The following is a 25,503-nucleotide window of genomic DNA, read 5'->3' on the forward strand; positions in this document are numbered from 1 at the left end:
TCATTGCATCTGTTTTGGGTATAGCCCTGATTGGAACTGAACTGTACTACTACTAAAAACATCTATACTGTTGGCTCAGTGAGTATGAAATTTTTCATTTAATGACCTTATAAATGTATATGTCACCCCTGTAGCCTTTATTAGATGTATATGCTTGCAACTATATACTTTCATTTACATACTATATATCTATTTCCACACAATGTTACATAGTGATCATTTTAGAATACTACTATAGTCATTTTTCTTTTGATATATGAAAGTTAGGAAAACTATGGCCATTTCCTGATGTTCCCAAGAAATTACTTCTTGGACAACAAAGTCTAAATACTACTTAGACAATATAAAGTGTACTTGCCTAAGAGGACTTGCACTTCACCTGTTCTCTTCAATTCAGGAAACGGTCAAATTTTGTACAGAAACCTAAAATACAGGCAGTACTCTACATAATTTTAGTGAGTTGCTCTCGGTGTTGTATTTTCATTATACATGATGGGGGCAGCTGGTTGTGTACTGGTTAGAGCTGCTGGTTTTGGATCCAAAGGTCACAGGTTCAAATTTCACCTCTAGCTATAGTACCCTTGAGCAAGATACTTACCCTAAATTGCTCCAGTAAAATTATCCAGCTATATAAATGGGTAAATAATTGTAAAAATCTCAACATTGTAAGTGGCTTTGGAAAGAAGCATCAGATAAATGAATAAATGTAAATGATACACAGCGCAGCTGATTTTCCATTCACTGCTGATGCCATTTCAGTGACTATAAATGGGGGACAAATAGTCTATTCTGTGCTTGGCTTCCACAAAGCGAGACAATTCATGTAGGAAAACAACTTCATAAAACTTTCTGGTTTGGTGCCAACGTGTATTCAGTCTTTTTCTTACATAGCATTTTTTAAATGTTCAATAAAAACAGAATTGCAGTCTCATGCTTAAAAAATTGCATATGTTTTACATTCACTCATCTCTCTTACATGATGTGTTTCATAAGGTTTATAAAAATTACTTTGGTTGTCAGTATAAAAACATTTGGACTTCAGTATAAAATAATTTGAAGATACTTCTTATCACCTTGCATTAGGTGATTTTTTTTTTTTTTTTGGAGTGTACTACTTCTTTGGGTTATCTTGTTTAAGCCATTGGCCTTTGTTTAGAAGAGACAGGTGCTGTACACTGTAACCTTGTGACTGATGTCATTGAGCAGCTCCCTAATTGCTCGTTCCAGTTCCACCAGTTCAGCTGCCTTGGCCTCCAGTGTATGCTGGTTTACTTCATAGGACTTCTCTAAATCTGGTAAACAGAACACAGGTGAGTGTCAAGTTCAGCTGCTGCCCTGTGTATACATCATTTTAAAGTTTTACTGTCATGCATATATAAAGCAAGACTGCAAATAGGTGGTTGTGGAGGTGTTTTTTTTTTTTTTTTTTTTTTTTAAATTTCCAGTCATTCAGAGTTGATTTTAATGTTGCTTCTCGTTAATAAAAGATAAAACTGGCATCAATGTCGTGTCTTGCATCGTGCTTGTTATTTCTAACACAGGAAGAGACCTTGCATTGTAGGTGTGGTATAAGCTAGAAAAATGGGTGTACAGTAGATGTGTTGATGCTTGTTCCATTCAAGATTTCATTAGTTTTTTTTTTTTAAACTGTGATCTCTATGTTCTACATGTACTCTGCATTAAGAACAGAGCAGGCAGCTCTGCGGTACCTTTCAGCTGCTGCAGCTTGCTGCTGGCCTGTGAAAGCAGCTCTTTGGCCTCCTGCTGCAGCTGCTCCGCCCTCTTCTTGGCACTGGCCACGCCCCCTGCCTTCTGTTCAATCAAGTCCTCCACTGAGTTGTACTTGTCCTTCAGCTCCGTATCCAGTGCCTGTCCATTTATTGTCAGTTAAACTGCAATCCTAAAAGCACCAGCTGATGGCAGTATACTAAAATAACAGCAGGAACAACACAGCCTCACACACACACACACACACACACACACACACACACACACAGAAACCGCTTGTCCCAAGTTGGGTCGCGGCAAGCAGGAGCCTAACCTGGCAACACAGGGCGCAAGGCTGGAGGGGGTGGGACACAGTCAGGACAGGACACCAGTCTGGCAGAGCACCCCAAGGGGTACTTGAACCCCAGACCCATCAGAGACCAGGCACAGGCCAAACTCACCGTGTCACCACACCCCCTCCCCCCACCACCACAGCCTCAAGAACAGGAAATGGTATTCCATTTTACCTCAGAATAGTGGTACCTACTCACTCACTTCTACACTGCTTCCTAAGTATCAGCACTGTTTTTACAGGGATTCAATAGCTGCTGTGCCAATTGAAAATACATTGCACCTGAACTTAAGAGATATACTTAATTTATTCTCATAAATGTCCTCTACCGAGTAATGTAAGAGCACACAGTCCAGTTCACACGCCCCCCCCCCCCCCCCACCCCCACACACACACACACCTGTTTCACTTGTTCAGCCTCCTGGTTGATTCTTTCAGCAGATTGTTCTGTCTCCTCAGTGCGGACGATATTTTCCGTGGTTTTCTGTTTTATCAGAGCCATATCCTGTTCTAGCTGTACAAGCCTCTGGGTGGCGCTGCTCAGTTTATACTCAGAGTCTGCCGTCTCTGACTCCATCTGGAACACAGCAGTGTTTTCCGTTAGCAGGACATCTACTTGCTTGCGTACGCCTTTAGCAGCCTCCCCAGGGGTACATAAAGTGTGAGAACTGAATCACTACATACCACTGCAGTCAGCCACTGAATGTTGCTCCAACATTGCATAAATTCAAATTAACTTAAAAGACTGAGATAAACATCTGCAGTTAAGCTTTGTTCTTAGCCCTACAGCCCCAGGGCTTGAGGGAGAAGCTCACCGAGGTCAGAAGATCCTGGGTGCCCTGAATGTTACTCTTGGCCTGTTGGATGGCTTCGGTTGCTGCACCCTGAGCACGGCCCGCCTCCTCCAGTGCCTCCTTCACCATCATGGCTGTGGCCTTCACATCCATGGCCTCTTTGCTGTGAGGGCAGTGGTGGAAAGTTATTGTTTATCCCACCACAGCAATCCTCAGGCAATGAGCAAAGTACTCCAACCCCGCAGCCATCACCCTGTTTGCCTTTCCTTTAGATGTTCTTGTCTTGGACTTTTCCCCATCAGGGCTGAAAACTGATTCCTTGTCAAGCAGTCACTCTTGAAGTCAGAAACCAAGCTCCTTAACCACTCTGACACTTTGATAATCCTTCAGCTATCTCCATGTCAGTCTCCTCCTGCCTATTTATTTGCTCCCCTGTGCTTTTGCTGGTGACTGTCTCCTCACCTGGCCTTGCGAGCTTCATGCAGTAGAGCTTTGGCCTGCTGGATGTCTGATGCACTCTGGTCCAGGATCACCTCCACCTCCGTCAAGGAGTCCACACGCTCCCGGATCTCCTCGGTAAGGTTCTGCAGCTGGGCTGCCGTTGTGGGCAACTGCATCTGCAGCACCTCAGTGGCCACCGCTTCGATGCTGTCTGGGTCTGCGCCATCTTCTATGGTTACCAGGGAGCCAGGTTTTGCATGGCACCCAAACAACAGGTAGAAGAATTTTTTAAAAATTAAAGCAATCACTCATGCAGTATTGAAAACTTATTAGAGACCAGTTAGTTTCCTTTTATTTAAACTACAATCCTGCCCTCAAACAATTAATCATCACTGTGCCAATGCTGTTATCCAAAACTATTCTGAGTTTTACTGAACCTGCAATCAACAGTATAGTGTATGTCCTAGCCCACCATACTACACGAGGTGGGGTACACGAAGCACGTACGAGTAAGGAAGTCTCGGATCTGCTGGATGAGCAAGCGCAGCTCCTCGTTGCTCTGATCCACACGCTGCTTGGTCTCATTGCTCTTGAGCAGGACATCCTGAGCGCTGGCTTTCGCATGATCAGCCTTCACCTTGGCCTCAGACACCTGCCAGGTTAAGAGCATTTCAGTCAGAGTGCCTCCATTTTCCCCTCTGAGAACGTTCACATCGCTTTCATTACCGCTAAATGCAGATGTCATACTGTCAGTATTCCAAGGAATGTGTTACTTTCATTTTTCTGAGTTATGACAAATGAGCCATGAAGGTGCTGTACTTAATCCTCCAACAATTACTTTGTGGAAGAAGTGCATGAATATGTATGCCTGGGTCAACTATGGTGTAATGTGACACAAATTCAAAACAAAGTAAGCTCTGAGTCCTGCTCTCCCCAAAGACAACAGAGCAGTAGTAATGACTGCCTACCATCTTGGAGAGCTTGTCCACCTCCTCAAGGGCACTGTGGATCTCCCTGTCAAAGTCCTTGGCCTTCTGCCAGGTGTTATGTGCCAGGGTGACCAAACCATCACATCCTTCTCCGCCACACCTCCTAGTTCCGTCCTCGTTCTGACAGCTCAGGGCCCCACAGGGTGAATCTGCACAGGATTCTGGTCCTTCTAGAGGACCGCACATCTGCAAGACATCCCAAACATGCTGACTATCCAAGGACATTTGTTCTCAACTTGACAATTTGTCATTTCTTTTTCTCAAAGGACCAGCTACATATATAACATACCATACAGAAACAAGAGCTCTATCTGAGTCTTAAAGGCAGCAGGAGGTGAAGTGGTTACGGCTGTCACCTCGCATGCAAAGGACCCAGGTTTGAATCCCATCTCCTGCCGAAGCACCCTTGATCAAGACACTTAACCTGAATTGCTCCGGTAAAATTACAAAGCTATATAAATAGGTAAATCATAAGTAGCTTTGGAGAAACGTGGTAGCTAAATATTTCATACATTAATAACCAAGTATGCACAAAAACATTACCTTGTCACTGAGTGCTGACAGATCAAGAGATTGCAGCTCTCCAGCAAGATTGTCCAGTCTCCTGGCATGATCCTCCTGGTTCTGCTCAAACTGCTGCCTTGTTTTGTTCATCCTATCCTCCGTGAGCTGGCGCAGCGAAGCCGACTGCTGGACTGCACTGTCTGGGTCACTGGTGGAGGCATTCACGCGGGCTTCGGCATCCATGGATTGCTGGAAGTACTTTGTAATACTATCCATCGCTCCTACAACCGTAAAGGGCGGGGGGGGGGGGGGGGAAATCACATTCGGGTAAGAAAATAAATCACTTAAGGGTAAATCTCCCCGTGAAGACTTCCAGGGCGATTCAAGGTATTCCGAGTCATTGTACTGCAGTTAAAGAGACATGCAACTTTCAGACTCAGCCAAAGACTTCAATACATTGGATTGCCATTGCCTTATCCTGACACTCAAACAATTTTTTTTGTCAAACAATAGCAATATTATTCAACAGCTTAACTGCCAAAATTTGCACGTGGGTATTATGCAGTCTATGAAAAGTCACAAATTATTCTGTTATATTTTATTCCTTTAATTTTCAACACCTACCGCGCACATCAGAATTCTTCACAAACTCCACCTGGTCTTGTAGCTCCTTCACCATTCTTTCCAGCTTCTGAGAATCCTCAGTGACGGAGTCCAGCTTAATATCCGTGCTGTTGCTGTCTGCTGAGATCTGCGAGAAGATTTCTTCTGTGGTATTCAGTTTGTTGGTCATCTCTGTCACCAATTGTCTGTCACAAAAAAATGACAAATGAGTATGAGTTTTAAATTGGAAAAATAATTTGTGTTCCTGAGCCTCATGTGTGGCTATCCTGTGATGAACTGCCACCTTGTCCAGGGTGTACCCTCCAGGTTTGCATTCAGTGATTTGCATTCACACACTACAAACAATTTAAAGTTACAAATTCACCTGAAATACATCTTCATATGGACTGTGAGAAGAAACCTACTCAGACCCCAAAAGGACTGAGCAGTACCCACAGCTCAGGAGCGCTGGCACAATGCCAAACAGCTGCTACCAGCTACACCCTCCCAATACAGAAATAGTTCAAAATATCAAAGCATTACCTAACAAGGCAATATTCTTAATGTAATTAATATAATCACTTACACACTCTCTCTATAAATATATGGATAGTAAATGAAATAACCAAATTCACTTGTAATGATACTGACTTAAGGGAATTCTATGCCTTTTATCACCACAAGTTTCATACTGATGGATAAGTCTGTGCTTTTTTGCCTTTTCAACACTAAACTTTTCAAATTATACTTTGCTTTAGAGGAAAAAATGATGGTTTTCAGGTGTAATAAAAAGTCACAAGATTTTTGAGAGATGACAAGATGACTGCAAATGCAATTCATTAATTAAATGATCGAGGCATTAGGCACAAATTTCACGTACGTGGCTTGCTGCAGCAGCTCCTGGATCTCGGTGAGAGGCTGGGCTGCTGGATGCTCAGCCAGGATGGCTCGTATGGTGTTAGCACTCTTCTCCATTTTACTTATAGTTTCCTGGTAGGGTCCGGTGAGGCCGCTGACTCTGATGGTGTCCACTTTCTTCACCAGCTGCTGGGTCTTATTGGCCAGGTCACCGATTACCTGGTCCCACTCAGCAAAGCACTCGTGGCAGCGCACGCAGTTGGGGAACTCACCCGAGTAGCCCCTGGCACAAGTGTCACACCTGGATCCGGCCACGCCTTCGACACAGACGCAGCGGCCTGTCATCTTGTGGCACTGCTCTTGGATGATGCCCCGTGGGTCGCAGTCACAGGCTGTAACAGAGCATGCATCATGTCCAGCCATGTCAGGTCTCTACAGCAGTACACTATAAAGTAGGAAAATAACTTCAATTTTAGGGTTACTAAAAGAAAATCCCCTTAGTATTCGTGATGTCAGACCAACCATGATCCGGGCAACCTTTTATACAGCTCTTGCTTGAAAGCTACTTCACTTCTGATGAACTGAACAGACAAAAAGTGGTCTTTATAAAGGCTTTCAGAACTGAATTAAAGGAACAGTGGGGAACTATGACAGTGTAGAATAGCACTATCCAGCTCCAAATGCAACCAAGCGCATAGTCACTGCTCCCCCTGCAGCCAGGAGGGAGTCAGTCCTGCCTTTGTTTCACACAATCACCTGTCGCTCACTGGATGTCCTGTGAAACGGTTTAATCTCATGTAAAATGTTCTGCAGTGGCAGAATGGAAGAACGGGCAATTCATTTCCCACTGGATCAAGCGTCACGGGTGTGATGACGGCACTCCAGCTGCAAGACACTGAAAGCCCACTGTGATAATGAGGAACAGACACAGTGGAGCAACAAAGGGTCTCTCTGCTAGAGAGAGCCCTTCTGAATGAATCTGTATGGAGATGGGTGGGGGGGCTCAACCGGTGGGTACAAGTTGGCTAGGCTGGCTTGGACAAGAAGCCTGCCCATCGTGAGAATTAGTAGCTTTAGACAAACTCAGGGTAATAGCATTCCAGTCGAATACAGAACCGCACTCATGCACAGGACACATCTGTTAATTTATCGTTTACGTTCTGCGTCATCTTCACGGGGCTAAAGAAAATAATCCTAGCCAAGTGAACACTTGAGGGATGGTTATTAGGAAGTCTCTAGTGTAGCTGGGCCAAGGATATGTTCCCTAACATTCTCAGAAGCAGAAGCTGTGGACACATGTCAGGTGCAAGGCTTGAAATATTTGCCATTTCAACTGTTCCAAAAAAGCCAGCCAACATGCTGAAAGAACACCAGCAACTAAAAACATGTACATATTCATGCAAAAATACTTAAGTAAGAAGAGTCAAACGTGTTCATGTCTAACTATTCATAACGGCAGAACAGGGAGAGAGAACAGACACAAAAAAAATGGATGTACATCAACTCTACATTCACATTTATTTGTTTCTCCCAAGCAACAAAAAACTTGGATAATCTTACAATCAGTTTGACTTTCCAATGTGGAGTTTGTAGACTAGGACAGCTAATAAACATTCAAGTCAGACACTGCAGAGAATGTTGTATTTAATTGACTTTTCATTATTTGTTTTAGCAGTTAGTTGTTTTTTTGCCGTTTTGAAATCTTATTTTTTAATTGGTTGGTTACGGGACATAGATCCTAGTATAATAGGTGCCCAGGTCACCCCAACAGTAAGATCATGTCTACAAAGGGGTCATGCCAACAAACGCATGACATACTGCAACAACATTTGAGCCTTGTCAAACGGCTTTGATCCCCCTTCTTACACAAACCACACGAGTTTCTGCATTCATGCAAACTTTAAATATACCCAGGCGTTAAAGCATTTTAATATATTAAAAATTGTTATAGAAGAATATAAAGCAAATGACTATCAAATGAGTTATGACAGCAACTGGAAGCCTTTGGGGTCTTTGACATATGAATTTGGGGAATCGGACTTTTCTCCCCATAATGCACAAGTTAACTGAAACGGAACAAACAAACCACAGACGTGACTGACAAACAAAAGCTAGTGAATTTCCACGATTCACAGGGCCCCATGTGCACTGCGTTAGTGTGGAGATAAGATTATTGCAGCCGCACGGAGATGGAGGCGTGGGGAATTCCTCGGATAGCTGATGTGAGCTCCATCTGGTTCTCATTTATGTGTCTGGGAAGAAGCACGAAAAAGTGGGAGGCTGGAGTTGGACTGCTTCATAAATCCACTATTGAATAAATAAACTTACATTTGGTTCAAGGCCATTCGAAGGGCTGCAACTTAATGAAGGCTTAGATGACAAATGTGAGACTCTTTGCTGAGATACAGAAGAACCACATATTCCCACCGCAGGTCATTCCACACAGGGAATAAGACAAGACAACATGGGACATGAAAACAGGATAAAATTCATTATATATATGTGATTCTCTGATTTCGCATGCATTTCTGTTTATTACCCAACAACTGCTCTAGAAAATCAGTGTCGTATAAACAGGCCTGATTTTACATGACAATTCCAGACCCTTCCAGATTTTCCATTAATGTGCGCTGACACCACCGCTTAGCTTTCCATGCTGACGAATAATTTTTTTTAACTTCTTTCTAACACACAAAAGTCAAACAGTTCCAAACACTTAGATCTAACAGTGGAAATTAAAACTTAATTTTAAAATTAAAATTTTTGAATTTGGAACTCAGAATAAGAGCTCTGCTGTTCTACAGAAGCACACAGACAACTGATCTTGACGTGTATAGGACCCTTCTGCAAACGTAGACCCTCCTGCCCTGTGGGAACCTCCATAAACTACACTCTTCTCGCAATGGATCCAAACATAAACACACAGAACATGGGAGTTTGAGATCTGTTCTGGACTCTGTGAGAGACTCCCAGACTAACTGACTCACAGATATATTTTCCTAATCTTCATTCTCTCAGAAAAAGTAATGTTACTTTGAGCACATTTAGAAATTCAGGTAAACAATCAACTCTTCAAATCCCTTCAATACCCAACTGAATTACAGATCAAAATAATACAGGCATCCCTCAATTTATAAACCATCTGGAACTTCAATATAACGGCTTTTGACACCCAATTCTGGATTGTTCGCAACAAACAAAATTCGAGCATATGGAAGTTTATCTGAGGCATATTGAAAACATTTTTTTAAAGTCATAAGTTTCATGAGTGAAGCAGCAGTGCAGTAGTGTACTGTAGTTGGCGCTAGTGCACCATCAACTGCTTCCTGTCTCATATTTGTACAGTGGCAGTGCAAGAATGATTAACAAATTTCATTATTGAATTTTTGTTGCCGTCTACTGGAGATAATGAAAATACAATTAGTTTCCTAAATGTACTGTCTACAAACACACCCATTAATGACATCATTAAAGGTTTCCTAATCATGAAGTGTTTGATATTGCGCTGAAGTCATGGGTTTATAGTTATTTGTTTTACAGTGTTTCATTGACATTTGAGAAAATTGGTTTCAGGTTTTCAGTTGGGCTGGGAATGCATTATTATTTTTCCCATTTAAAATAATGTGAAATAGCCTTTTGGCATGAGCACGGTTTTTAGGAACAGATTTATTTCATAAACGGAGAGACTGCTGTATAGTCAGGGCTCGACATTAACTACTGTTAGACTGTTCAGGACTGGTCATTTGCTGAAATTTTCACAGACGGTGTTATTCCAATACCTGCCTGATGGACAGGTGGACAATGAATTAAGAAATTTGATGCAGAATGACAACCGCCATCATAATAAACTGCTTGACGTCACTAGTCACAACATCTGTATTTTCATTTTTAAACATTCATCAGAAAGCGCCCTGAGTGCCAAGACCATGCTATTTTTTTCGAATGTCTATGTTCAGTCTTAGTCCATTTCTATGTTCCAGGCTTTCTGTAAATAAAATTTAAAAAAAAAAAAAAAAAGCTTCTTTTCACGACACCCTAAATGGCTCACTTTGATTAGAATTACTAGGGCCTTTTAAATGCAGACATTTACTTCTTTTTGTCTTTCCAATATTGGATGTAAAAAATGTGATGGGACAGGTAAAATGTACAACTTTCTTATGGACAACCCCATAAAAAATGCCCTGTATGGTATTTCAAGAAAATTACACATTATAAAAGTAGCAGGGTAATTATTAGGTGCTCACTGTGTGACAGTTTTCTTCCAGGCAGTACACATTCATTTCCACACAGCATGAGGGCACTGTAGCAGTCCAGCAAACCTCAGCGGTCACAGAAACCTGTAGCATGTTTGTCATGGAGGAACTGAACAAGAGTACACATCTGGTATCAATCCTCCATGATGCAAAACTAAGATGTAGGTGGGTGGGGATCTTGTGGGGGACCTCCTCCCCAGTGCAAGCTCTTAATCGTTCCAGTAAGAGACTTTATCGTACCCTCAGTGCAACAGACCATCAAGTTCAAACACATTTGTTGAGTTGGCTACTTGCGCGCTATTGCTGTGCTGTTCTTAGTGCTCAAATGTCAAACTTTGCTTTCTAGCTGAAATGAAATACAGGCTGCTACATCAACATGATCTCACTGGGTTTTTTTTTTTTCATGACCCTGTTTTACACAACACCCACTGTGTACCCTTTTATTTGAGAGGGATGCTGTAACATCCAAAAGTTTTAGTGCAGCCAGACATTTGTGTGATTATCGTTTCAGCTACTCCCAAGCGTGTGTCAACACTTACTTTTTACCTCGTGGACTGGGTGTCTATACAGAGGATGTATGAGCACCAACCACAATGCAGAAGCCCAACCCTGGAGAGGGGTTCACTTACCGTGGCACTTCACCTCAGGGTCACCCCAGAACAGCTCTCTGCATTCACGGCATGTTCTCCCCCCAAACCCAGGCTTGCAGGAGCACTGGCCTGTCAGCTGTAAGATGGAATCACTCAGTTCAGTTGAACTGATTACACATACTTTGCTTCCCCACTTGTTGCTCCCAAAGCACTTGAGACAAATATCTAGAAGATCACATAGGTACGAAACCATAAAAGTTACGGGCAATTTAACGTAACGGACCAGGTGTAGGGCTGGGGGCTTCAGTAGGCCATGTCTCCGGCCCCAAGGAGAAGATCAGTAAATGTTAGCGAGGTATTCAAAACTCTGCTCCTGCTCCCCACCCATGACTAGAGCTTTTCATTTGAAAGTGCCCTCCTCAGGAAACACACTCCTCTTGGCCAAGCCATTGCACCAAGACTTCCTGCTGTGACTCCACCACACGTGTCGCACGAAGTGCTTGGAACTGCAAGGCTTGGCCCCAAGCAGCATCCGAGGCCAGAGGAAGAGAGAGACTTACAGTGTCACAGGACATTCCGAACGAGTGCTTCGGGTCGCAGTCACACGGCTCGCACCCGGTGCCGCTGGGAAGGTTCCATGTATCAGGAGCACAATGGTCGCAGCTCTGGCCCATGACATTGGGAAGACATGGGCACTGCCCGCTGGAGTGGTCACAGTGGCACTCCCGGGACAAAGGGCAGCTGTCGTTCCTGGTGCCCCGGGAGTTACACATGCACTCTATGGGTGTGAACACATGCAGAAAGCACAACAGTGTCATTCCTTGGAAAATGAATGTCACCATATTCATTTAGCTGATGTGTTTCTCCAAAGCTCCTTACAGTTACAGGTAGTCCCCGACTTACAATGAGGTTATGTTCTACGAAATCCATCATAAGGCAAAAATACCATAAGTCAAAAACAGCTTTAATACACCTAACCCACGAAACATCATAGCCTAGCATACGTGTGATGACCGTTATGAGCTTGCCGCCTTCATGCTGGGCAATTATCTTGAGTTTCTCCTCAAGAGTAATTTCCCTCCTCTTCTTCTTCCCATCCGTAGCAGGAGACCCGGATGGTCGTTTGTGACATTATGGATGCACTAAACACAACTGCGTGGCAGACTAGGAGATGCGGATTACTGTCACAAGACAGTATTGCACAGCATATCGCTTGCCCGGGAAAAAAAATCAAAATACGATATATGATTTCTACTGAATGTCTATCGCCAGCTCACCATCATAGAGTCAAAAAATTGTAAGTCAAACCATTATAAGGAGCAACTGTGTTTACCCATTATAAGAGCTGGGTAATTTTACTGGACTGATTCAAGGCAAGTACCTTGCTCAAGGGTACTACTGCAGGAGGTGGGTGTCGAATTAGAGTCGATCTAGTTCAGAGGCAGCAGTTCTCTAACCACTACTCCAAGATAATATTCAGAATTCATTCACACTACACTCTGATCTTAGGTAGTACCATGGTTTTACGGTGTGCACATTTTACCAAGGTGTAAATGGCCAAACAAAGTAAAGTGTCAAGAAATGTTTGTGTGTAATCTCAATTCCAGTGGACTGTTGGTGAATGTCGGAGGGCTGCTCACTCCTGCAGCTCTGGGCAAGCGCATCTCCATGGTATCCCGGCTTACAGCGGTGGCAGGACTCTCCCTCTGTGTGGTACAGGCACTTGAGGCACACGCCTGTGCGAGCATCGCAGGAGCCTGCGTCCAGCATGTCAATGTTGTTGTTGCACTCACATGGCAGGCACTGCCCACCCACCTCATGAGGGTTTCCATAGAAACCAGGGGCACATTCCTCGCACCTAGGACCTGAGGGTGAAGCAGAATGGTTTCAGTCCAAAATAGTCATGCTGTGAGACATGCCAATTTGGTTCATAAGTCAATATTATGAGTGGTTTCATTTAATAGCCCTACTTCACTTAATAAAACATATCTTTCCATTTGCAAGGGGCAAATGTGGATTTTTGGTGCATTCCAATAGCTGAGCGGAAACCAGAGTGACCACGAGCTCTTCTCCGGAGTGATACTTTGTCGTACTACATTAAATTCTCACTCCTCTTCAGCCCTTGTTTGCTGCTTTCACCTGTTATAACCTCAGTGATCATAGCCCTGTTTGGACTGTCTAAACCATGTCCACTTGTTCACCGAGTGTCATTCATTTGCATTGTTTTCACTGATTTTTTCCTTGTTTGCATTAATGCTTGGAAAAAAAATTGTTAATGAAAGAAATGACAATTCAGTTTTCAGTTTGAGAATTAACTGTAAGAAGTGGTTTTCAGCAAGGAGTTACAGTACCTCTGCACTATCCCCTTACCTTTGTACCCTAGGTTGCAGACACAGAACACCTGATAGCCCTCTGGCCTCTGGTAGCAATCTCTAGCAAACTGTCGGCCAGAGCCTGGCCCATCGGGACACAGACAGGGTCGGCAGTGATCCCCGGACCCCAGCAGCGGGTCCCCGAAGTAGCCACTCAAACACCTGGGGACGAATCCCAGTGGCATTCTCTCAGGTAGAGCAAAAATCATTTTCAAATTCCTTTGTGTGGAGCCAAAATCATCCTTAAACTTGGACTATCTTTTAAACCATCTTACTGCTCAGAAAACAAAACTGCAGGAATGTAGGGCCTCGCATGGTTCAGTCAAACATCTGCCTTTTACAATTTTTTGATATCATATCAAGAGTATTTAGGGAGTGTCAATGGCTGTGTTACACAACTCTTAAGACCACAATAACTGATTTTTCAGTGTCAACCACACATTTTTGTAGCACTTTTAATACTCCCTCCTTTGGACAGCTGAGTAGTTCTGAGTTCAGTCCTCAACTGTAACTCTTGGGGGAATGAAACTCTGCAGTAAATGTTTACTCATTGAGCTGATGCATTTCTCCAAAGCATCTTACAATTATTCATTTACACAGCTGCGTAGTTTTTACTGGAGCAATTTAGGGTAAGTACCTTGCTCAAGGGAACTTCAGCAGCATGAGAGGCTTAAACCTGCAACCTCAGAGCCCAAAGGTAGCAGCTCTAACCACTATGCCACCTGCTGCCCCCGACGTACATGACACAGAAAAAGATGCGTTTTGAAAACAGAATTGAATACAAAATAGCAGCACACCGATCCATTACGGAAATGAGTAAAACAAGTGCAGATTTGCCTTCGCTATAGTATAGGTAGTAGCGATTGCACCGAAAGCCAGGGGACAAACCTCTCACAGCTGTGCCCGGTTGTGTGGTCCCGGCAGCCCAAGCACTCGCCAGTCTGGGGGTGACATTGCTCCGCGTGGCCATTGCATGAGCACGGCCGGCAGTGCGGGAAGCCCCAGTGGCCCGGGAGGCAGCGGTCACACTGGCGCCCATAGGCCCCTGACACACATCGGCACTGTCCAGTCTCCTCTTCACAGAATGGGTTCAGGGAACCCTGAGAGTTGCACTCGCATGCTGTGAAGGGGAATGTGTGCATTAGGTCAGGCCCAGGGTGGGCTAGTTACATGGTGGAAAACCTCACGTCTTCACCTCTAAATGATGCAATGTGAGAAGAAACCAGATGCATGAAGTTGACTGCAACTGGTGATTCTCTCAGCGATCGTAGAAATGGGTAATAGGTAATTCCTAACTCAACGTGACCCAAGTGAACATTTTTTTTTTTTTTTTTTTTACACACTGTAAATGCTTTTGTGGAGGCTGATTCACACATTTTTAGATGCCATATTTACCTAGTGTTTCATGTGTATGGGACATTAGAACTGTTTTAGACCTGCACATGCTTCTGAAAATGTTTTCGTAACGTAGCCTCAGCAAGGACAGATTAGAAGTGAATGAGACAAATCATAGTAAAATGTGTGTAGTGTACTCGGATGGTAAAAGCTGATGACGCACGCCTGCAGCCGGTGGGTCCAAACAGGAAGGTTGCCGGGGCGCACTTATCACAGTTCCTTCCCACCACGTTGGGGCGGCACGGGCACTGCCCCCCACTGGGGTTACAAATGGTGCTCAGGGAGCCCTGCGGGTCACACTGGCAGACTAGGAGAGGAGAAAGGAAAAGCGGGACTTAGTAAATTGCCTAAGAGCCCTTTAAATAAGTCTCAAAGGTGAACACAGAAAGAGCAAGTACTTACAAATAAGTAAAAGCACAGTCACTAAATGAAAAGCTTTACCACCTTTCGCTGGTCATATACACATTTACCTTTTTCATTTAGCAGATGCTTTTCTCCTAGGCTATGCGACTCAGTCTGACTTACGGTTGGTGACTGACACCCAAGGGGAATCTGATTCTTTTCCTACTCCACAACCCTAAGAAACCCTTGGCTGAAGTCAGAAGACAGCTGTATGATGTTCATCAGGTGATGGCAGATAGGCAGGCAAAGCAGCAGAAGTAGTAGTACCCAGTGCCCCTTGGTGCAGCAATGAAGACACACTGAAGATGTAGCTTCTGCAAATATCAGTCATGGGTGTCTTCACCGCACTCTGGCTGTTCTCCAGGCAGCGGTAGCGCTGGAATGTATCCCAGGCACTGTTGGTCACAACATTGCCCCCTTCTGTCCCAGAAAAGATCTCCAGGCTCTTGCAGTGGGGTATTAGCACAATCTGGGAAACACACAATGCAGAACGACAAACCAAACCTCAACAGAGCATGTCATGCTGCATCACTTACATTCAACAAGCTAGCACCGATCATGTGGATCACAGTCAAATTTGCACTGGAAAACCATTTCAATAGCTTGTCTTACGACTTGCCGTACATTGAGATTTGCCAAAGAGAAAGGCCACTCACGGAGTCAATGAGTGTATAGGGAGACTGAACGTGAACCAGGGTGGAGTAGAGCGGCAAACTCAATCGAATGGTGTAGTTCTGTCCTTTCTCAAAACACACTGGCCTCGGCAGGACAACGTATCTGAAAACCCCAACAGAAGGTCAAACAAAGCCACCGACTCCAGGACAATGCAATACCACTGTGGTAAAGTGAGCTGACATTACCTGGAGCCAGGGTGAAGTGACACCATCTGGTTGTCATCATCTACTATGGTGTTAGAACAAGGGCTGTCCACTGCGATGGCACTGGGTCGGATCACCGTTGTAAGTGCCTCCTCCCACTGGTCGGGCAGCTATGGTGATGGTGGGAAAGGTGGTCATGAGGGAAATCACTGCTGAAGACCCTTACAGAAAAATTGAGGTATGAGTGTCCACCAAAGGCCTGTTCTTTACCTGAGGCTCATAGCGGATCAGGATGTCATACTCCATTGAGCTGGGAATGTTGTCAATGTTGAATTCCAGATATCCACCTTCGGGGACACTTGCAAACCCTGTTCCAGTCCAAGTCGGAGTCCTGTCTTGGGGATGAACTCTCTGGACGAGGCTCACACCCTGGTAGTAGGTAGAAACCACATGAAGACAACAGATGAAGAAGAGGATGAGTATGCATGCAAGTTTAACTGAACAAGGTTGGTTGTGTAAACTCACCGGGCTGAACTTGGAGTGCTCCGCCTCATATGTGTAGTGATCCAGGTCAATTGAGTAGAAGCCAGATTCCACCTGGTTGCACTGGCGGCCGAATACATGCTCAAGGCAATGACACTGTCCAGTCATAACAGAGCAGCTGGAGAAAGATGAGACATTCTGAGCTCCTCAACATTTGTTTCTGGTTCTTCTTACAAACATCACTGTTATTCAGATCCTTCATACTGCTTCACTGCCATTATTTCACAACAGTTTGAAAAGGTGCTGACTGAGCTTTAAACAATGGACAAAGATGTTGACGATACTCAAGCTTTGACCAATCTGATGTTCACACTATTCTCCTACAAGAGTAAATTCCGGTGCAAACCTGAATGGTCTGGACTGTGTCAGTGTGTGGGTTGCACACTGAATTAAGAGCATAGCACCATAAAAGGTCTTGAGAACCTCCAGCACGTGTTTCATTCTTGCTTAGCAACTCATTTCAGGAATGATGGACTTCTTGCTTGAGTTCTGGCTTAAACGGAACAATGGAATGTTTCTTGTAAGAGCAGAGAGCAGCAAGGTGACCTTACTCATTATTAACGCTTCCGCCTGGATCGCAGTCGCACGGCCGGCAGCCATCCATGTCATTGCTGAGCCCCCAGTGCTGTGGCTGTGAGACAGCCTGAGTTATTAATCTCATCAAATTCATCAACATCACTGCCTCTGGATGCACAAAACTGTGATGTCAAGTAAGGTGAGTCAAAAAAGAGAACAACAGGAGTTTTTTCAGCTCAAAATTTTCAAATCTTCATCACTTAGCAACTTAGAGTCCTTTCAAATGTAATAGCAGTCAACCGCTTTACAGTAGTGGACCTACCAGACACTGGTCACAGTTTCTGCCAGTCACAAGTCGCTTGCAGTAACAGCTTCCAGTGTCTGTATTGCAGGGGCTTCCTCCGGGAATAGTGCCCAAGGGGTTGCAGGTGCATTCTACAAAGGAAAAGAGGGAGGAGTCACAGTAGTGGTACCGCAAGGTTGGGGGCAACGTAAAGACACAGCATGTGCAGAAGAATGAGGAAACAAAGACAGGAAGGGATTCAAGGAGGACAAGAAGCTCACCCTGACAGCCTAGTGGATCGTCACTGAACCCATAGTAGCCCTGCTTGCACTGGTCACAGCGCTCGCCTTCCACGTTGGCCTTGCAGCGGCACTGCCCGGCAATGAGGCCCGACACCACGTCTGTCATTCGATCGCAAATCCCGCCGTCGAGGGAACCCAACGGGTCGCAGCTGCAGGCTAAGAGGGGACAGACAAACATGCACAACGGAAGGACACTCAATGCCACAAGAAACATGCCTGTAATCTTTGTCATAAAAAAGAAGCATCAGGAAGGGAGGTGGGTGGCTGCAGCCTACGCTCGCAGATGTTGGGGTCACGGATGTCCCTCTCAGGGTGCTGGAAGAAGAAGGGCTTGCACTGCTCGCAGTTTTGGCCAATGGTGTTGTGCTGGCAGTCGTCACACACTCCTCCACTTACGTTGCCCGTGGCTTTGTATACAGCCATGTCAAAGTGACATGAATATGAGTGCTGGTTGCAGTTGCACTCTACAGGGCGAGGGAGAAAATGGACTTCAGTTTAAAAAGAAACTGTTATAATACCCTTAATTATATTTAATGGGTACTGTGTACATCAAACATGAGTGTTGATGTAAAACCCAGCCACTCTTTCAGGAAGTATAAAAAGGGATACTAGGCAGCTGAATTAAATGTGAGTGGCGAGGAAAAACTGGGAGGCTGATCCCACCTCCTTGTTTACGGTTTCTTTTTAGGTGTATTTTCCTTTGAGCAGTTTTTGCCTCTCCTTAAAACAGCAGGAAGCTTTAAGACTGTTTGTAATCACTATGCTTCCTGCTGCATGGCACTGTACTGGTTAAAGCTGCTACCTTCCTCTTGAAGGGCCCAGGTTTGAATTCCACCTTCTGCTGTAGTACCCTTGAGTAAGGTGATGATGATGGAAGTGACCTACACTGTTCAAGTTAAAAATTACTCATCTGTATATGGGTAAAGCACTCTAAGTACTGTGACACTACAAGTCGCCTTGGAGAAAAGGATCAGTTAAATAAAGAGATGCAAGGGCGAACAGTGCAGTATACAAACGCACTTTTGCAGGCATTGGTATTGCGACCCTCAGCTGGCCTCCAGGCTAAGTCATGGTGAAAGTCCTTGCACTTCTCGCAGTTCAGGCCCATGGTGTTATGGTTGCACACGCAATGTCCGTGAACCTTAGGGTGCATTCATGCACACGCAGAAGTTAGAGGAGACATCAACACATACAATTTGAGGTGTAAAGAAATGTTAGGGCCTCCGAACTGTCGCTAGCTGAAAGAGGAGACTAAGTGATTAACTGACTGATGAAAATCATTCATGAAACCCAGGCATACATTAACTAGGTCGGAAAAAATCTGTGGTATACTTGCAGAGATTCGGCTGGTGGAAGTGGGAACAGCCACAAAGGTTATCTGAGACACCATAATCTTCCACAAATCCATTACCGGACTTCTTGATGTGACCGTTCCCTTCATTTTCGGATCATCCTACTACGCACTCACTGAGAGACTACTACTACAAAAACTTGAGCTGCACTTTTATAGCGCCCTCCAGAAATACTGGCACACTTGGTAAAGACGAGCAAAAAAAGGCTATAAAAATGTCTTTCTTCCAGGAAAGTCAATGTTGGAATGTTACCTCATATTATACCCCAGTGAGACAGGAAGTCATAGATTACCATTTAAGAGTTCTTAAAGATTCACATGGGCTTTTAAAAAGTAAAATGACAGGAAATAAATGTTAATGATATTTAGCTTGTGACAATTTCTAGGGGTGCCAATAATTATATGTGTATATTGAGAAAATTTTTTTATTTTTTGTAAAGATTTTTAAAAAAAATTCTCTCAATGAAAAGTTAATTTCATGATTAAGATAATGAAAAATAAAGACCTTTTTAGTGCTTTTTACTCATCTTTACCAATGGTGCCAATATTTCTAGAGGGCACTGTATATTTACATACACCTTCTCTTTTATTCACTATCCCAAAAAACTGCCAGTATGACTAGTGAAAGAAAGTCTGCCTAATGTAAGCAGATTAGTGCAAATAATTCAGCCATATATGATGTTTGACACAAAGTAGATGCCAAATTGACCAGTTTTAACCGCAAGCATGTGTTGAAGCAGTAGGCAGACCATGAAAACATTACAGAAACCTGAACCATGAGGATTACTGGAGACAACAGGGGTGTGACAGTGGCAGTGTGGACTCACCATGCCCTCAACATCCTCTCCGGCACCGTCAACTGGAGCACACTCAGAGGCGTGGCCATAGCAAAAGCAGTTCCCACGAACCACCATGTCATATAATGCGTAATAATACTTCTCCTTGATCTCCCTGCGTGAGTCCAGAAGGTTGTCCCCTAGTGTGTGCAGCTTCAAGAAGTTCACTCGCAGGTTGGTGATCTTCAACAAGTCTGGACACAATTGAAAAATGAATTGGTAACTGAGTGTGGAATTACACTGAAAGTGTTTTATAGCATACATGGTACTGTCAGATGGTCCGTTTCTGCAGATGTGTGTGTGCGCATCATGATCAGCTTCAGATGAATGGTTCCCCCTCTCACTGCACTTCTTCACTATACTTCAAATGAGATGCTCCTTGTTTTTGAGCACACACTCAAGACATGCTTCTCATACATATCACTAACTGACACGAAAGGGCTGTAAACAGCAGTTCCCTATATGGAATGACCTCTGTGACTTGGGAGCTGGAGAGAAAAGAGGGGGGAGAACAAAGAGAGAGAAAAAAATACTTTTTCCTGTGTGAAATTCCCTGTGAGGCACCAGACAGCAGAACTCTGGTCTCCAAAACAATGGACTTTACCGGCGACTACTGTGCTGACAGAAAAACGGAGCCATATTCCACAGCCACTTACTTTGAATCCTGGAGCTGTAGGGATCGTCAATTTTAAACGCTGGATCCAAAACACGAAAGATGACCTTGAAACACAGCAACATGGGAAACATGTTTGGAAGACTGAATCAGCTGTACATCTGTGGGAATTAAACAGGCATCTGATGACGCACTGTCATTTGTCCAAAACGTGTTCAGAGAGAATACCTCCCCCTCTGTGGATGGCTCGATGTCTGAGTAACGCGAGTCGCAGATGATTTCATCCACATTCTTCATAGGCCCACGGGAGATGGTAGGGAAGAACGCCTCGCAGTCGTACGCAAAGTAGCGATACACCTGCCATGCCTTTCCAAAGTCCGACGACCGCTCAATCACCATAGCAGCTGGGCGGAACGTCTGCAGAACCAGCAACTAGTCTTTAAACACCAATATACATGTGCCAGGGTTTGGCAATATGGGTTACCCAACTGTACGGGACAGGTCATTGCCTTAAATTTCACAGACAGGCACAACTGTTCTCATACGGTCTGCGTGGGTTTCCTCCGGGTGCTCCGGTTTCCTCCCACAGGCCAAAGACATGCTATTCAGGTTCACCCATAGTGTGTGAGTGACAGAGAGTGTGTGCTCCACTGATGTATGGATGAGTGACCCATTGTAAGTTGTGTATCTAGCAGTGTAAGTCACCTTGCTGAATAAGGCAGGTGTGTGTGTAGGAGAGAGAGTTCATTGGAAGTCACTTTGGAGAAAAGCGTCTCCTAAATAAATAATGTAAATGTAGAAAGTGACCAAATTTGTCAAAAGTTAAGAAAAATGGATCAAAAATCTTGCAATTTTGGGTTATTTCATTATACTGGAGTCTTTTTGTAAATGCACTTCCTTTCACGTGATGCCCAGATTATCTCTTTAAACACAGTTTACAAGCATATTTCAAACGGAGAAAAGTACTTATGTTCCAATATGTCCCAAAACTGGATAGGCACAAAATTTGATCGGACAGGTAAAATCTAAAAAAGTACCTGTCCTTTGGACAACCAGACAAAAAAAAAAAAAAAATAATGTTGAGCCATGTCTGCATGCTTTTAATTATCCCATCACATTCATAGCACCAAAAACAAGACTAAGAGAGACTAAACAAAAATACATAGTTCTCTCATTCTATTGCATTGATGGAATGTTCAAGAATACATGGAGTTACAGAAACCCACAGCAATGATGGATTTCTTATTCCCTGGTCCCATTACTTCATGGGGTATGGGGGGCCCATGTGGAGCCCTGTAACCCCCTACCCCGCAGCCCAGAATCACCTTGAAAGTCATGATGAGGTGTGTGAAGTGGAACTCGGCCTCCAGGTTCAGCTGGATGGTCACATTCTCCAACCCTGGGGGGAAATGGGGAGGAAGCATGGAGGAAACAGAAACATCTGTGTGAGGGAGCAGCTGGTGCTGCCAAGACAAACACGGCCCAGACCCAGATACAAACATGAGCTCCAGCTCAGGACTACGGGGAATGGTTACAGTATCAGTACTCACTTCCTGAGGAACAGGACAGGAAAACAGAACCATGTCATTGGGAACAAAACTAAACCCACTTCATGCTGACCGACACAAACCTCTTCCAGCTAGAAGAACTTCAACATCACCCTGTTTGTAGAGGACACCAAACTCCTCCTTGGACAACAGACCCCATTATGCTATTCTCTCACAAGAAGACTTTTGTACTTCACATCACTGCAGAGCAGCCTGGGTAATCAGCAACACAGACTGCAGATGTGTGCTTCTCTTGGTTGTGCTGGAGCGAACATATTTCAGCTTAATAGCTGGTTAGATGACGAGGTCTGTCATGTACTTCCCAGATGTCTACGGGACATTAATGTGCCATCACAGGCGAGGGGGAACAGCTCAGCTCCTAGGCAGGCTTTGGGAAACCGCCTTTGTGGTCCCCAAAGTCCCATCGCATTGGCACGGCTATCAGGATTCCCAGGCCCATGAGTGGCATTGACCAGCTCAATGAGACAAGAGCTTAATTCTTTTCTCATGGATTGCAGCACACCGCCATGTCCTCGGTACTGTCCTTTTTCATAGCTTCATAAGATCTGCAGTTTCATTTGACCACCATTCATTTTGCACTGTCTCAAAGCTGAACATGAAGCATGTCTGTAGACTTTTCATTGCAATAGGACCATGGAAAGTGAACCAGAGTACAGCTATTCTCCATTACACGCCAAGGCCATCACTAAACGAAGATTAGTGCAAGTGTAAGAAGGAAGTTTGACTTTAATCTTCAAGGATTCAGGAGCAGTACATTTTGAAGCCAAACCTTCCCAACACTGACAACACAACGTGCGAGTCAGAACAGCATTACCAAATAAAAGTCCACCATCGAGCACACACAGAAAGGTCTTCCCACAAGAGCTCACCATTTTCTGACTGCCACCAGGTTTTCAGGCGGTTTGGGGCGAACGTTGTCACAACGTTCTCGACTCTGTGGCTGTTAGTGCGATTCATCCTCTCGTCGTACTTTTCCCTTGAGTCGCACACAAAGCACTTCTTCTGATCCTAAAGGAGTGGGTGGGAGGGCGGAAGAATTTCATTCCCAACGAAATCACAAAGACCATATTCAATTATTTCAAATGACGCTAGAGAACAGGACATTGAGTCTTTACTTAGTCTCCAGCCCCCAACAAATAAGCGCTCATACTACCATGTATGCAAGCGCTGAAGCAATACACAATTTAGGAGAGCACAGTCTACACCCTCAAGTAAACTCCCATGCTGGCAGAGCTTGGTTGGCTGGTTCGAAGAACAAAGACTCATCTGTGTCCCAGACGCAAAGACCACTTCACAGATTCCTCTGAGTATGTTTGCAATCTGGCTCCTGCTAGATGTTTTTCCTTTTTTAAACAATGGCTCTTGGAGTGATTAAGTTATTTTTAAGGCGACTTTGAAAAACTAGTTTTATTTTAATTTTATTTATTTAGTTTATATAGTTTTTTTTCATTTTATTTTACAAAAGAGTCTCAAGCATTCAGTTCTTAATTTTTGCTTCTTATACAGGGTGGGTAAGAAGTGTAACCCTCAGGAGAGCGTCTATGTTTGGAGTTAAGCAACAAAATTTTTTCCTCTTACAGTCCACAGAAAACTTTTAAAGAACAAAAACAGACATGACAACTAACATGGCTAAACTACCAGTTTCAATTAGAGCATGAGAAGAAGGGAGTAATGTTCTGGTTTTACCATCCATGCCTTAACGTAACAAATAAACCATGTAATGTATGTTGAGAAGATTTCTAGCGAAACCCCCAGAGTCCATCTGCCACTGATGGGTTGCAGCAGAACCTTCAATCACGTGAAACCATCACGAATCTGACGCAAGTGACTTTTGCCCCGCTTCCGTGTGTGACCTCCAAGGCTCCGTCCACCGGCCAGGAAGCAGTCTAGACAGGCGTGAGAAGGAGCGGATTCCCAACCGGCTCTTGCAGTCTGTCCTAAACACCGAAACAGCAGTGCAGCACATCTTCGCCCTCCACTAAATAACAGGAATTAGATTTTTAGGTCTACAACAGGCCATTGTTCAGAAACGAAACCCACAGGGGATCTGGTGGGCAGGCCAACAATGCATCCTTTCCCACAAATACAAAAAGTCAGTTTTCAGCAGCACAGTTAGCTGCAGTAAAACTGTGTCCATTCCCTCGCTGCATGTGAAACGCGGTTTAGGTCTTAAACTACATAAAAGGAATAAATTCCTTGTAGGGAATTCCGATGCAGGCTCGACCGTACCGTTCAATAACACGATTAAATACGAGGACGGGCCAATAAACCGTGACGCCGATCGCGCAGGGCCGAGCCACTCCGGTCCAGCGCGTACCTGTAAGTGGCTCACGATGCAGAAGGGCTCCGGATGCCGGAGCCCACAGGTGGAGGATGCGGACAGCTGGTGCGAGCGGCCAATGAGCAGGTCGCCTGTTGCCGGGTAACAGCTGCCCTCCGTGCACATGTCGCTCAACTCGGGCAGCTGGGCGCGGACACACGTCCCACAGTCTGCAGGGAGGAGACACCAGGGGGGGACTGAGGACATCCGGCGCAGTCAGCGATACATAACCGGAAACGGGCCGGTCGAAACCACGGATGGATCAGCCCGGTTCCGGCTAACGATCGATCGACTGGAAGACAGACGTGTAGATAGACAGGTGGAGAAACAGACAAATAGACGGGTAAAGATACACATCTTCCATGATGTGCAGACAGACAGACACATGCAGATGCAGACACGGGTGGACAGACAGACAAACAGATAGGTTTAAAAAAAAAAAAACAGAGAGAGAGAGATGTAACACACAGATGAAGACAGAGAGAGACGTCGTAGACTGACAAATAAACACCGTATTTAAGACACACAGAGACTCAGACAAACAGAAATTAAAGTCCGCAGTTTGATGTGACTGCGCTCTAAAGAAGTGTGTCAAATTGCAGCCCGGTGTCCAAAACTCCAATTTTACACAGAGGAACAGCGTTTTTTTTTTTTTTTTTACTGTTAAAGTACGAAAACTTCTACTCGGATCTACACGCCGTTCCCGCGGCTTCCAACCGCCGAGTTTTACTGCAGCGCGGTAAAGCAGGTGAAACTGAGGTAAAATCACGTGAAGCCCTGAGCCCCGACCACTTCTCTCTCACTCACACACACTCACTCACACACACACACACACACACACACTAGTCCCCTGCAGCGAATAACTTCACGAAGTGTCGACAAAACGTCAACGGTCAAGATTACATTTAAATGGTGCGCGTTGCTGTAACGGTCACTCCGTTACAAATTATCGAGAACTTACAGAGCGCCGCGGCGACGTAAAATATTAACATTTTGCAGCGTTTCTCTTCTCTTACGACGAGCAGCGACCCTCCCGAGCAACAGCCCTGTGTAGGAGCAGGGCGTCTGCAGGGCGTCTGCAGGGCCCCCCGGT

At 44.6% G+C, this 25,503-nt stretch overlaps 1 protein-coding gene across 3 annotated transcripts; it reads right to left on the reverse strand.

Moving 5' to 3' along the window:
* Positions 1-853: 853 nt before the first annotated feature.
* LOC108931561 (laminin subunit beta-1-like) lies at positions 854-25,470 on the reverse strand. 3 transcript variants are annotated; one of them, XM_018747404.2, is made up of 33 exons: positions 25,372-25,470; positions 24,408-24,580; positions 22,960-23,098; positions 21,848-21,921; positions 20,751-20,939; positions 20,566-20,629; positions 19,901-20,103; positions 18,743-18,863; positions 17,998-18,186; positions 17,702-17,878; positions 17,460-17,572; positions 17,173-17,252; positions 16,604-16,739; positions 16,349-16,507; positions 16,121-16,248; positions 15,917-16,037; positions 15,528-15,729; positions 15,022-15,165; positions 14,352-14,583; positions 13,462-13,625; positions 12,732-12,956; positions 11,652-11,869; positions 11,131-11,227; positions 6,271-6,640; positions 5,412-5,596; positions 4,827-5,068; positions 4,263-4,469; positions 3,802-3,946; positions 3,316-3,520; positions 2,875-3,016; positions 2,460-2,636; positions 1,710-1,869; positions 854-1,292 (listed from the first exon to the last, which is right to left on the reverse strand). In XM_018747404.2, the coding sequence occupies exons 1-33, from the start codon at positions 25,400-25,402 to the stop codon at positions 1,153-1,155; spliced, it is 5,352 nt and encodes a 1,783-aa protein (XP_018602920.1). In that variant the 5' UTR covers positions 25,403-25,470; the 3' UTR covers positions 854-1,152. The 3 variants fall into 3 exon arrangements, with proteins under 3 accessions (XP_018602920.1, XP_018602919.1, XP_018602921.1); XM_018747403.2 differs by having other exon boundaries at positions 3,316-3,523; XM_018747405.2 differs by lacking the exon at positions 25,372-25,470 and having other exon boundaries at positions 3,316-3,523; positions 22,960-24,027; positions 24,408-24,458.
* Positions 25,471-25,503: the final 33 nt, after the last annotated feature.

The sequence above is a fragment of the Scleropages formosus genome, chromosome 2 (assembly GCF_900964775.1).
Source record: "Scleropages formosus chromosome 2, fSclFor1.1, whole genome shotgun sequence".
Lineage (NCBI taxonomy): Eukaryota > Metazoa > Chordata > Actinopteri > Osteoglossiformes > Osteoglossidae > Scleropages > Scleropages formosus.